The following is a 14,285-nucleotide window of genomic DNA, read 5'->3' on the forward strand; positions in this document are numbered from 1 at the left end:
TTGGTCATGGTGTTTCATCACAGGAATAGACATTCTGAGATGGTCAGTGTTTTAGTATATGCCACAGAAGGGTTTCTTTCTTTTTCTTTCTTTCTTTTTCTTTTTTTGTACTTAAGGAGACCCTTAAAGCGTTTTCATGTCTTTATGTCAATTCACGTCAACAGCGTGAGAGAAAGCCAAATGGCAAAGGAATAAAGGATAAAGGAGAATTCATCTGAAACACACAGTAGCCAAAGGGCAGACAAAGACATTGAAAAACATGTTTATTTTGGAATTTAGTGCACTTTTACTGATATCACTACGCTTTCACGAAATAGCTTCAGAGCACATATGCTAATTTGCTTTGAATTAAAAATTAGAGTACACATATGAAGTCATACTGTAGGCATATGCATCCAACATAACTATTTAGTAAAAATTACACAGGCTTTGGCTAGTCGTTATGCATACTACCCAGCTGTCAGATGCAAGGGTAGCTAACTAGTTAGGAAACAATTTTAGACTTTTTTTTTTTTTTTCCAAAGTAAATTACCGAAGGGAGGTGGACAACGTTTTGACTGTGCAATGTTGTTTGGATGGGAGTCCCACCAGCAGCACAAAAACCACCTGCATGCAGCGCCAGGAATGGCAGTATTTGAGAAAAAGCATGCTCAAGACGGAACTTCTGCCCAGAGACATTCTTTTCTATCTAATTCATCAGACCTCCTCTCTAGAGCAGTTTCCAGCTCCCACACAGGCTAACTTGGCCCTGTCCACACTTCCACTCGCAGAATTTACTGCTTCCTGTAGCTCTTAATTCCTTTAAAAATATCTCTGTAAAGATTTTTATTTGCCGTCTGAGATTATGGGTGTATGTCATGGGGGCCTGTGTACACCTGTGCAATGCTTGCAGAGGCCAGAAGAGAGAAATGGGTTCCCTGGAGCTGGAGTCACAGGTGGCCACAAGGCTCACGCACACGTGGGGGTGGGTGCTGGGAATGGAACTCTGGCTCCCTCTCCAGCCCTGATCTTTCCATTTCACCACTCCTAGCCTGATGTGGCAATCCATACAATCATACACTGGGATTTCTGCAATGAGGGAGGGAAGGTGGCAAGGAAATTCATATTCACCTAAGATAAACTTGCTAAAGGATTTGGCAGCTCTTTTGTTGACTCCTAGGGAGCTTGTCCTGATCAAGAATGATATTAGAGGAATTTTGTTTTGAGTGAGGAAAGATCTAGTATTTGCCAATCAGTCAAACCTGTCTTCCATGTAAGCTTATGTTTCTAGATGGCCTGTGTAATTTTTCCTGAGCAGTCCCAAATATCCGCAAATGTCTTGAACATGTGATTCCTGTTTGTTAAAGACACGAGCCTCCTGTCACAAGGTAAGGCTCTTTTTCACCCTGTCTGGCTCTGTGCGCTGAAGATGTCTGAAGATAATAAGAAAGCTAGATAATTTAAGGAAGGAAGGAAGGAAGGAAGGAAGGAAGGAAGGAAGGAAGGAAGGAAGGAAGGGAGGGAGGGAGAAAGGAAGGAAGGCAGGCAATCAGGTGTAGTAGCACACACCTTTAACCCCAGCATTCAGGAGGCAGTAGAATACAGATATGTATGAATTTGAGACCAGCCTTGTCTACTTTGAGAGTTTTAGGACAGCCAGATATAAAACTTTCTTTAAAAAAAAAAAAAAAAAGTGGTAAGCAAGCAAGGAGGCCAAAGGTTAGTTAGGCAATTTGGAGCAGCCGGGGATTGGCCAATGCCTGGTGTGTAACAGCCTTTCTACCTCTCACACATACAATTAGGAAATTATTCAAAACCAAGTTTTTGTAGGCACTGTGGAAGATTTAGGGGAATAGTCTGTGGTCCCTACTCTTAAAAACCCGTCTCGTTGGAAAAAGTAAAACAAACAAACAAACAAATCCAATTAGATAGCAGCGAAGTGTTTACTTGTGAAACAGGAATAAATTTAAGAGAATTTGAGTAGCCAGAAAATGTTCTTTAAATTGGTTAAGTTTTTGCACTGTTAGTGAAGGACCTGGTCCCTGCAACACCAAGTGTTCTGCCACTAAGCTACAGCCACAACCTTCTAGGAGAGTTTTATTGAAGAGGCAAACTTAGAATAAGCTCTGAAGATGGGATCAAGTTAATAATGAAATCCCATGGTCTCGAAAGCTACGTGGGAGGTTCTGAAGGCCAACTCTGGTGGTCTCCACTGTAGAACCCCAAAACCATTAGCACCATCTCTGAGACACAATGTGTGCAGGGGCTCTAGGCTGACCCAAATGCAGCTGCCGAGGGCCTCTCCAGCTTGGTGAGGTCTATCTAGCTCACCAGCAAACAGACAGGCCTGGGATTTGGTGACGTGAGCCTCAGAAGTCTTCGGAGGCTGCCAAATGTGTGGCTCTGGAAGCCAGACAGCTGTTGTGCATTGGATAGCTATGAAGGAAAGGGACACTTGCCCAGATCTGATGTTATCACGACTAGGCTCAAGGGCGTGATGAAATTTTGTTGGCTGTGTAGAACACAGAGTTTTTGCCTCTAGCAATTGTTACTATTGGAGTTTTGCAATTAACTTCCTAAAGTTAGTTATAATTTCAAATTAACACTTTATGTTTTGTAGTTGAGTTAATGTATTAAAAGCCTATGTATTAAAGGCTGCTCTGCCAGGGAAGGCTTTTCAGTACAATCTAAAACCCATTAAGATTCAGGGTGCTTGTTGGTAAAGTAATGGTCTCTTATGTAGTCTTCCTTGAACGACGACGACTTTGGGGTGTTTTGGGTTTTCTGTTTTTCATGTTCTTTTGATGTTTTTTCCCCCTCTTTTGCTTTTTCTTTTGGCTGATCTGCAAGAAATGAGAAAAAGGCAATGCTTTCCAATGTTGTAGTTTCTCCCCTTCGAGATGGTCCAACTCCTGAGTGTGATCTCTCCTTATCCTCAGAGCCAGCTCACGTCGCTGCTCTCTCAGAGGCGCTGGCCTCATTATCTGCTGCCCCTACATTAAAGAAGCTACAGTTCCCTCTTTGCTTGTTTGTCTGTTTTCTGGCATCTTGCTGTCTTTCATCTTCTCCCTTCATCTCCCACCTGGGCCAAACACAGCCCTTTGGGGCTGGCTGGTAGCGTTATCACTCACTTTGCATATTAGCCAGTGGTTCTCAACTTGTATGTCGAAACCCATTCGGGGGCACATAGCAGATATCCTGTGTCTCAAGTATTTACATTATGATTGTTAACAGTAGCAAACATTACAGTTATGAAGTAGCAGTAAGATAACTTTATGGTTGGGGGTCACCTCAATATGAGGGACTCATGCATTAGGGTCTCAGCATTAGGAAGGTTGAGAACCACTGAAACTGGACAAGGCTAGGCGAGTGAGTAGCCTGAAGCTTAAGGGCTAGGGTCTAGGGCAGACCCAGCAGTTAGGTGTGGGGACCCAAGCTCCCCACCACATACCCCATGGCTCTTCTCAAACCCAGCTCCTTAGCTATCTCACAGCTCTTTTCCCTTTTTCCTTGGCTCCTTTCTCATCTCAATCCCTTTGTTCTCTGCATTTAAATTCCAGTTACATTACTTCAGACTCACTGAACAGACTTTACTCAAAACCACCAACGCCCACACTGTACTTAATTAACTGCCTGGTAAATGTCTTATCCTCAAAGATCCAGATCAGAGATCACTTGATAGGAGAAGTCTACCTTAATACTTTCTATATTGTCTCTTGGTCAAGTCAATTACCCTTTCCATCATAATTCTCAAAGTTCTCATGTACACACTATTTATTCTAAATGTCTCTCACCACGTCTGTTGATTTTTATACATTGTTAATGACTATCTGCTATATGGGGGAGGGGTGATAGCTTATTAATTTTGAATCCTTAGTGTCTTACTAGTTGATGCTATTCAAAAGGATGGAAAATGGGTCCTTAATGGGTGTGCCCAGGATCTGCTGACTTTGTGAGCTGACCTCTGAAAGAAAGCCATTTGGGTTCCTCCCCCACCAACCTTCTTTTCCCATTCTTTCATCAGCTTCTTCACATTTGCCGAGTCCGGATCTAGGCAGGTTTGATCTCCGTTCTTCAGTGTAGCACTGTGCCAAAGAAACACCAGTGAGCTTTCTCCCCCCAGTAACAACTTCATAATTCTTAGTAGAAACAGTGGAGGAAAACGTGCATTTTATTGAGTTTTCCAGTGAAACCACTTAAAATGTGGCAAAACGTCTTCCTAAGATTAACAGGTATATTTTTAAAAACTGTAGCAGATTTTTCAGGAGAAACCTCAATTTCTAAAAATTAATTTCTCTGTATAGCTTGAGAATAATAATGGCTATTCTATATAGAATTCCTTATTTTAGTTGTCAAAGGTCAAATATATTACATACATGTATGTATATATATATTTATATCCTTTATATATGTATGTGTATATATTTATATCCTTTATATCGTATACATACATACACACATATAAATATATTATATAATATTATATATCCTTTAATTTCATAGTTCTGATTTCTAAGAGGCTTGGAATGGTGGTTTATTCCTGGAATCCCAGCATTCACGTGGACTGAAGTCAGCCTTGGCTACCTAGCAAGACTCTGTCTCAAAACAAAACAAACACGAAATTCTAGTCTCTAGAAAAGAATTACTAGGAAAGAATTAAACACAATCCTACAACAGTAATAGTCTGACAACAGTGAATTTTTTTTAAACATAACCGTTGTTTCTAGCAATGGGCCATGTGCTATACAAATTATGGCTTATCAATATGATGTAAAACAGCTTAGCCATCAAAAGTCATTATTAGGCCAGGGAGTTGATGTGACTGCTAAGCATACTTGCCTCATAAGCCCAGAGAGCTGAGTCAACCCCAGAACCCCAAATTAGGACAGAAGAGAAAACCGACTCCACCAAGTTGTTCTGATTGCTGTATGCATGCTGTGGGATGTGTTCTTGAACATACAAAGTATGGGTTAAAATTTATTTTATTTTTAACTTCTTTGTGTCTCTGCATGTGTATGTGTACTAGTGTGCAGCTGACCACAGAATCCAGAAGAAGGGATAGGATCTCTGGGGTGGAGTTACAGATGGTTGTGAGTTGTACACTGTGGGTAATAGAAACCAAACTCGGGTCCTCTTAACCTCTCAGCCATCTCTCTGCAACCCCTCAAAAAAATTTTAAATGCCGCTTTTAGGATTCAGGGTTAGGGTTAAGTAGAGAGAGAGTACATGCATAGCCTGTGCAAAATCCTAGGTTCAACCCTAGCACCCCCAGACAACTGACAAGTATGGCATTTTTAGAGAAAATTAATTGTCATGAGAAACTGTCGTTGTTATTCTGTTAAGGAAAAAACAAATTACAAATGGCAACTTCTCCTCCCCTGTAGGGAAGATGTCCAGGTTCCTACACTCTCAGATGGTACCTACGTACCTATATGCCTTACTTAAGATAAAGTCTAATGTGTAAACTAAACAGACTAAGGTATTAACCGCACATTTTATTATTTAAAGATATGTCATCTTCCATTTTCAGTTTCCAGAAGAAATTTCTTATTTTGAAGAGGAAGAAAGAAAAGGAGTAGACAGATTTATGGGGGGGCCTCCTGCCTACATGAACAAGTAAGCAAGCTGAGGGTGAGAATCCCACTAAGTCCAGTGTAGGATGCATGCGTTGGGAGCATTTACTTACATGATTTCAGTTTTGTTGCAATTGGGGCTTGGGGCAAACTGTTTGAGGTCTTTGAGGGATTTGTAGTGGATCGTGCCTCGGCTGGTGCTGATGCAGGAGCATCGTGCATTCCTTATCACTAGGGTTCCTAGGCGGAAGATAATGCACATTACTTAGAATGACATCCTTTCGAATGAGGCTTGTCTCAGTCACTATTGCTGCGACTGAGTGTCTGTGACTGCTTTTCAAGGTAGGTGGTATTTCCATTCTGTATACCAGGAAGCCAAGGTTAAGGGCAAAGTCATTTAGCAAAAGGGAGCAGGGGAAGAACTTCATTTTAGGTCATTTAGAGTTCTTAACAACATCACTTCACAACCTTGGAAGAAGAGAAAACCTCCATCATACTTAAATCCCTACTGTTAGACACACATATATGCAACCTGTCAGTACTACGGGGACCGGTTTCTTAAGCAGTTCCTCAATCTACTTCTTGCTACTGGGGTCATGGAGTTGATGTAGGTGTGGACAGAAAGCTCTACTTACAACAATTGATTACCATTTCAATCCTATTCCCTCTCATCCTCACTGCTCTGAAAAGTCTCTTTAAACCTATGTCTCCATCCCTTATTGCTTACCCAGGTCAGTGTCTATTTACACAGGTTTTGCCAACACACAGTAACTATGGCACACCTACTTTACACACGTGGAAAACGCTCTCTAGGAAGGTTTTTTTTTTTTGTCCGAAGTAAGCAAAGTCATGAATAAGGAGGTCAAAGGCAATCTCTCTGACTTCTGAATTCTCAGTTGGTTAACCACAGACATTCTTATCAGTGCACAGCATCGGTTGAGGAAAGTGATGCAGGAGACAACTTAGAAAAGGATCTCTTATGTCACTCTCTGTTGCCAGGGCTGCGGATGAAATATTTCACAGGATAAATTCGAAGTAAAGCACCCAGAATCCCCTTTACATCTGAGAAATGTTTTTTCATTATTAAAACATTTAAATATGCTTTGAACCCTCATTGGGAACTCACAATACCTACGCCAAGAAGGCATATTTAACTTGGCAGGTATAGATTACGACCTTTGGATAACTGCTCACAGCATCTAACTGCTTTGATGACCAAACAGTATTACTTTTTATTGCATGCAAGACATTCAGCTTTATCTGCTGGCCTGAGAAGGCTTTTACGGTGATTCAGTCCTCAGAACTTACTAACGTAAAACTCCTCACCTCGAACTCCACACTGCTCCAGGAAGATGATGCCCAAGAGGAAAAGAACAGCGGACTTCATGGCAGAGCTGAGTTCTATTGAGTCACTGTGTTGGAGTGAAGTCCGAGAATGTCTTTAGAGAGCATGTTCTTGGGGATCATATTTATTTAGGAAATCCCTTTTCCTTCCCGTCTCTGATTGGCTGGTCTCCTCAGCTGACCTAGAAGAACTAAACTAACCACAAATTGATCGTCCTGGGGAAAACCCTACTCTCAGATCCCAGGGAATTTCTGCATGTTCTACTTCCATTTCACATAAACGGGGAGTTTATAGTAAGGGATGTGAAACCACCCCCAGGCAAAGTTGCTACCTGGATGTGGAATAGATTATACAATGACTATATTAATGTTGTACAATGAAGGTTGGAGATGTACTTCCCACGTGGGACATGACACTATATGGCGACTCAAACTGCCTTTCCTCACAAGTCAAAGCTTCTTAATTTGTTGAGGGTAAATCCATTTCGTCTCACCGTGGCTACAGTTTCCTATCATTGTAATTGCTAGATTAGTTGCATAAGCTACTGCTGTCCCGTTCCCTGCTACCTTTTCCAGATGTTTCACGAGATGTCTGTGTCACTCACGGTAGGACTGTGAAGTGAGAAAGCACATGTTCACGAGCATTTTCTAAGGACTTTAAAGAAGCTACGGATAGAAAGTGGCATTCAACAGCAAAGATTTTTTTTTTTAAAATAGAGTAGTTGTGAAAGATGCTCTGGTTGGTCCAAATTCTTGTAGCTGTTGGAATTAAAACAAGTTAGCATGACAGCAAGAGAAGTGATATCAAGCTTCCTCAGAGAATGCCCAATTTGCCTTCTGGGACAGGATGCAAACTGGAGGAAAGATCCACGTACACAAAACAACAGGATGGAGGAACAAAGCCAACAACCACCCTTTCAAAACAGGATCTGAGAAAAAGGAGCAAATAAAAACAAAAGTGAATGTACGTATTGGTGCTATATATATATATATATATATATATATATATATATATATATAGTCCTTTGATATGTCACGACTAGATAATAGTACCTTAGTAGGACATAATGAAAGTATTGCAACGGGGCTGGCCAAATGCTGGATAAGACTGGCAAAATATTAAATAAGACAAAGTATTAAAAAAAATTCTTTTGCTCTACTTCACACAGTCATTAATTAAGGTAGGACTGGCAAAAATTACTAGAATTCTTTGGCTTTATTTCACAAAATCATTGAGTGCACTCATTAATAGAAGGGAAAGTTAATAGCTAAGATATGGTATTGTTCTGTAATTGGCTACACATGTCTAGACTTTGACCATCTCCACGCAGACTTTCTATTCTTTCTTATCTCCTCTAGAGACGGCTGGACCAGAGTTTCAGCGAAACAGCTCACACATCTTCCTTTTAAATGTGTCTGGAAAAAATGTACAACTATGATGTAAATTACGTTTTCGCTCCTCTCTGTTCTGTCTAGCTTTCTTCCCATTTATTCTTCCTCTCCGAGAACCAGCTGGTTTGATGGAGTTGTAGGCAGTTCTCGAGAGTCTTCAGTTAGCAGGCAGTGCTACAACCCAAGGTGTACCTTAATCTTGGGAAAATAAAAACTAAAACTATTTCCCAAGTCAAGGTAAAAGACATCTAAACAATCTTTACCAACTTTTTCATTATGTATTCTCCTTCCCTATGGAAAACCATATGGAACCTAACTAAAGTTTGAAATAAATAAACCAAAATCAGAAGGAAAATCATATGGAACCTAACTAAAACACAAAAGTGAATTTCTCCCTAAAGAGAGAAATGGAATATTCATAATATATAATATATTGTTGTAATAGATATACTATATACTCTATATTATTATAATATGTGCTAAGAAATAGACTTTTTAGGGTGAGGTTGAACCTTAATTGGGCATTAATCATTGTAATACAGATTTTTTTAAAAGATAAGGTCAAGGTCTCACTATGTATAGCAGGCTGACTTTGAGCAGGTCATTCTCCTGCCTTGGCCTTATGAATATTGGAATTGTAGATCTGCATCCTGTGCCCCACTGTCGTTGTTTTGTTTTGTTTTTATGTATGTGAGTACACTGTAGCTGTACAGATGGTTGTGAACCTTCATGTAGTTGCTGGGAATTGAATTTTTAGGACCTCTGCTTGCTCTGGTCAACCCTGCTTGTTCCGGTGGTTGGCCCTGCTCCCTCAGTCCCTGCTGGCTCCTTATTATTATATATAAGTTCAGACGCACCAAAAATGGGCGTCAGATCTCATTACGGGTGGTTGTGAGCCACCATGTGGTTGCTGGGGTTTGAACTCATGACCTTCTGAAAGGCAGTCAGTCTTACCCACTGAGCCATCTCCCCAGCCCCCACCCCACTAATGTTTAAGAGGTTTTCATTGTTTTTGTTGTTGTTGTTGCTTTTTAGCCTTCCAAGACTGATGGCTTTCCTTGGAGCATAATCTCCCCACATCCTTAAGGAATGTATGTTTTAGAATAAAGAGATACCTTCTATTTGCCTTTTATGTTATACAATACATATAGTTTCTATATAGATTAATAACAGATAAGTAAAATATTAGAGAAATCATTTTGAAAAACAAGACCTCTGGTGACTTTTGTAAGTTTATTCACCACTTTAGTCCTGGTAATGACTGTGACCGAGGCTAGGCTTGACCTGGGTTAGGTACCAGTTTTGCCAGCCTTGGATCTCTCACTCAAGACTCTAACTCCCAGTTTCACAAGTGGTTGTTAAAGATTAATAGCAAGAACATACTGCCAGTGGGTAGTGGTCAAACAGAGGCTTGGAACTAGCCAAAGGGTGGCGAATTACTGACGGCAGAGTGTTCTGATCCTCACCAGTACCCCTATGTCGCCTCTATCCCCAAGTTCAGGGAACATCCCAGAGGAGGGGCTAGAAGGAGCCAGAACTTGGGGAAGAGTACTGATATAGTTTTCTGGACTAGATGGCCCATTGCACTGCAACCGTTTTACCTGCTCAGAGCATCGGTCATCATTTCATCATACCTAGGGGAGGGGCTCCCGAGGCTTCACCCTTAATTAAATGTTTATGTGGCAAAAAAGAAAACAAGAGTTCCGAGTAGGAGGGGGATTTCTGGGAAGAAGACTGGTTCCAGCAGGAGTGAGGGATGAGAGAGGGTAATGGATAGTGGAACTTGCCTAAAATTCAGGATGTGCATGTGTGAAATCGTCCAAATGTCCATAAAATGAGCATACGCCCTGATGCAAGTAACACCGAGCCAGTCAGTGGCTCTTCTATCCAGCAGAGCTGATGGAGACTTCTTAAAGTGAAGGCTCAGCGTGGGCTGTTACTTTCTCAGCCGCTTGCATCATTCTTTCTTCCCATTTTCTGATTCACCTCTCGTGTCTCTTTCGTGCCTGTAATGTGACCACCCTGCATGCTTACGCTGTAGCGTTATAATTTTACTCTCTTCAGCATCCCAGCTTTAGGAAAGCCCTCCCTTTGTCCTCTCTGCTGTCGGTGCTCACGACACCTCAAGGCTCATCTTCATAGATCGGATATAGTAAACAATGTTAGCTTGTCTGGGATACTCTATTCTCTCCTTCTATTTAGAGGACGGTTTATAAAGACCCATGTTTGAACATGATGAAACCTAAGACCTATCCTGGAAGAATGTTCTTGAAGCCTGGTACAGTAAATAGTATAAATGTTCGCAAGTGACAAACAGGGACTAGAGCCCAGATGGGCAGATTTGGCTTAAGCCAAGGATTGAAATCTTGAGCCATAGATTCTATGACCTCTTCTAGTTGGGCTATGCACAGTGCGCATGCCCAGCCAGTTTGCTTCCAGAACTTTCCTCCACCCGGAGCTCAACGCTCACTCTACGCGTGTAGCTGCTGGGGCTGCCTGCACTGATCTGCTGAAGAAAAGAAGCACTTTAGGGAAGAAAGGTAATATGTGCCCTGGGGCTCTCCTCTCTGTCCCCACTATCCCTCTGCCTCCTGGCCCGAGGAAGCCATTTTCCCTAGGAAGCAGAGTGGAGACTCGGCAACCCTTGGGATGCCAGGAGCCCCGTGTGCCGCTTTCGTAGGAGGTTTGGCAAGGGTGGGAGGGAGCAATGTCTCCAGAAGCCTAGCTCATGGTGTGGAGGCCACAGGGCTCAGGAATATCCCTTGAGGGCGGCTAAGATGACCGAGAGGCAGGCCCATTGGGTAGGAGCTAGTGTTGAGGTTGGCCAAAGCCTCCAGGTCTGAACCCCTGAACCCAGAGTCTAGGTTCCCTACCACCTGCAAGGGCTCCTTCCTCCCGTAACAGCGGAAATATCTTTCTAGGGTAAAAGACTTTTCCGCGATCAGCCTGGGTCCTTAGGCAAGATGGCTAGAGATAAGCCATTTGGGTTCAGGCTTTGTAAGACATTTGCTTTCCAGACTCTACTTTTGGCAAGTTTCATTCTAGCTTGCAGAGGAAGTGCGGTATAGACTGGAGAGAAAGAAAAGGGAAAAATCCCACAGAGACCGCGTTTATGGATAGAAAGCTTTTTAGGAGAAATCGAAACTTGCTAACTAAGACAGGATGTTGCTGGCGTTTCTCACAGACCTGGGAAGAAAGCCAAGGATTATCAAGACTGTTGAAATCAACAGACAGTTTTTTAATTCCTCCTTGGACAACAACAACCACAAAAACCCTCTTTCCCCTCTCTTGAAAAATCCCAAGTGTCCCTGAGGAAAGTGGTGATGTAATCCCCAAGCGGCAGGCCAAGCTGACCCTCACACGTGGTATATGGCCGCTCTTTCCAACTCTTTTATTATGGAATTGTGTAGATCTGTTTAAATAGGTTAACAGTGTGAGTCTGTAGTAAAGCCATGCGCTTCCTTTTGCCTTTCAGAGGGGAAGTTTCTCCCAAATTGAAACTCGTGTGCTCGTTTTAATTTCTCAGTGTCTGGACTCTCCTCTTGGCACCAGTGTCTCCTAAAAGTGAAGGGTCGTGACTGAAAACCAGCGCATTTCTTGAAAGTCCGCTGTGAGTTAACATTCTGAACTGTCTTTTTCCCTCGGTCAGGGATTTATTCCTTTCTTTAAGCAAAAAAGTTAAAAAAAAAAAAAAAAAAAAAAACCTTTTCACTGTTTATCTCAGGCCACCAAGGAAAAGGAACAGATTCCTCCTGCATTAATTTTATTATCTTGGCTTCTTAGTTTGTGTCTAATAAAAGCCCCGGGGCTGGTTAGATTAGTAAATAGATAGTTCTGAGAGATAACATCTGGACATCTTTTCAAGGACAGATGTAATCCAGTATTGGCGACATCACTGTTGTTTTGTCCTATGACTTTTGGCAAGCCAGTCTGATGGCATGCAGTAATAATAATAATAATAATAATAATAATAATAATAATAATAATAATAATAAAAATAATAATAATAACAACTGCTCAAAAGCTGCTTCCAAGATGGAAGGAAATTATCCCAGGAGGAGAGAAAATATTGTTCTGTTTTAAATATTCATATTTGTTTTCAACAATTCACTTAGAAATGACTGTAAAGAATTACTCTACACAGGGCTGGGGCTCGGAAGTTTTAGGGTGCTTGTTGCCCCAGCCCACGCAGGCTCAGTTCCCAGCACCCATGCAGCAGCTAAGAGTTGGCTGCAGCTGCATTTCCAGAGGCTTTATCACCCTCTTTTGGCCTCCACAGCACTGCATGTGTGTGGTGCACAGACATACCTGTACACAGAACACTCATGCACACACTACTACATGGGTCCAAAAAGAAAAACCAAGCCAAAACAAAACAAAAACAAAAACAAAAAAACCAACCAACCAAAACCAAAAAACAACCAAAAAAATCCTCTAAGGAAAAAAGAACATGTTATTAATTAACTTACCTTTTTCTTTCTTTCTTTCCTTTTTCTTTTCTTTTTCCTTTCTTTTGTCTTTCTTTTTTTTTAAAGATTTATTTATTTATTATACATAAGTACACTGTAGCTGTCTTCAGACACCCCAGAAGAGGGCATCAGATCTCATTACAGATGAGAGCCACTATGTGGTTGCTGGGATTTGAACTCTGGACCTTCAGAAGAGCAGTCAGTACTCTGTCTGTCTGCCCACCCTCCCTCCCCCGCCCTCTCTGTATGAGCCCAGGCTGATCTATGTTTTTTCTATCCCCTTCAGCTCCTTCAGTCTTTCCCTAACTCTTCCATTGGCATCACCAGACAGTCCAATGGTTGGCTGGGAGTGTCTGCATCTGTCTTAGTCAGGTGCTGGCAGAACCTCTCAGAAGACAGCCCTACTAGGCTCCTATCTGCAAGCAGTTCTTGGCATCAGCAATAGTGTCAGGGTTTGGTGTCTGCAATGGGATGGATCCCAAGGTGGAGCGACCTCTGCATGGTCTCTCCTTCAGTCTTTGCTCCATTTTTTACCCCTATGTTTCCTGTTGCCCTGGCTGCAGCAGATTTCTTATTTGGGTTTTTTAAAGACAGGGTTTCTTTGTGTAGCCCTGGCTGTCCTGGAACTTTGTGTAGACCAGGCTGGCCTTGAACTCACAGAGATTCGCCTGCCTCTGCCTCCTGAGTGCTGGGATTAGAGGCGTGTGCTGCCACACCCAGCCCAGATCTATTTTTAAACAATTCTTTATGTGTCTGGACTGTTCATTCCCAAGGTTAGGGGCTTGGGTTGTCTGTGGTATTTCAGTAATACAATAGTGCTCTGGTTCCGGGTGAGGTGGGGTACACCTGTTGCCTCAACCATTGGGGTGGCTGAGACAGGATGGGTGCCTGAACCCCAACATGGACAACACAGTGAAGCCACTCCTCGTAACATAAACGTTTTTAGTTTTTCTTTTTTCTTCTGTGGGATTATAAAAAACAAACAATAAAAATACTCATTATTTTCTGTAACAGAAGGCATATTTTGCGACGGCCCCAATAGGTGTATATCTCTGTTTCTCAGTCGTCTATTTATTCGTACTTGCTATGCCAGAATTGGCACGTGAAATTATTTCCAGTTGTGTGTGTATACGTGTGCATGCATGTGTGTGCACATTTACTTGTTTGTGTACATGTGTGTACATAACCTGTAGAAGCCCAAGCAAGACCAGCCTTGACTGGCACCCCTCAGGTATGTCCAGCTTGGCTAAGCTGGCTGAAATGTATCTGTTTCCGCCTCCCCAGCAGGAGGATTGAAAGCACAAACTACCATGGGGTTTTTCATGGCTTCTGGGGAGTTGAACTCAGCTCCTCATGCTTAAGTGGCAAGCACTTTACCGGCTGCTGTTCCAGTCCTCCATTTTATATCATAGTTAATATTTTAGCTTGTCTTGGTTTAATATTTACATAATCTACCTTTGAAAGTTGTCATGCAGGCTCAGAGTAGCAGCCCTTTTCTTATCCATGGTGGATATATTTCAGAACCTTC

At 42.0% G+C, this 14,285-nt stretch overlaps 2 protein-coding genes across 10 annotated transcripts in view; one reads left to right on the top strand and one right to left on the bottom strand.

Annotated features, from left to right (window-relative positions):
- Positions 1 to 246: 246 nt before the first annotated feature.
- Positions 247 to 6,995, bottom strand: Cxcl9 (chemokine (C-X-C motif) ligand 9). The gene is made up of 4 exons (NM_008599.4): positions 6,879 to 6,995; positions 5,666 to 5,792; positions 3,980 to 4,064; positions 247 to 2,822 (listed from the first exon to the last, which is right to left on the bottom strand). Exons 1-4 carry the CDS (start codon positions 6,937 to 6,939, stop codon positions 2,715 to 2,717), a joined length of 381 nt encoding a protein of 126 aa, NP_032625.2. The 5' UTR covers positions 6,940 to 6,995; the 3' UTR covers positions 247 to 2,714.
- Positions 6,996 to 10,714: 3,719 nt separating this feature from the next.
- Art3 (ADP-ribosyltransferase 3) overlaps positions 10,715 to 14,285 on the top strand; it is an 82,830-nt gene continuing 79,259 nt past the window's right edge. For 2 of the 9 annotated variants that reach the window (XM_011249389.3, XM_006534707.3), the window contains exons 1-2: positions 10,715 to 10,828; positions 11,764 to 11,898. The gene's annotated coding sequence lies outside the window, so the exon portion shown is untranslated. The remainder of the gene's footprint in view (positions 10,829 to 11,763; positions 11,899 to 14,285) is intronic. The other 7 variants (XM_030254048.1, XM_030254052.1, XM_006534708.3 and 4 more) reach the window with 6 other exon arrangements.

This window comes from Mus musculus, chromosome 5, assembly GCF_000001635.26.
Source record: "Mus musculus strain C57BL/6J chromosome 5, GRCm38.p6 C57BL/6J".
Classification (NCBI taxonomy): domain Eukaryota; kingdom Metazoa; phylum Chordata; class Mammalia; order Rodentia; family Muridae; genus Mus; species Mus musculus.

Coding starts and splice junctions, on each gene's coding strand:
- Cxcl9 (NM_008599.4), bottom strand. CDS start 6,939: ATGAAGTCCGCTGTTCTTTTCCTCTTGGGCATCATCTTCCTGGAGCAG. Junction 4,065..5,665: donor TGCAACAAAACTGAAATCAT/GTAAGTAAATGC, acceptor TCTTTGGCACAG/TGCTACACTGAAGAACGGAG. Junction 2,823..3,979: donor TGAAAGAATGGGAAAAGAAG/GTTGGTGGGGGA, acceptor CATTTCTTGCAG/ATCAGCCAAAAGAAAAAGCA.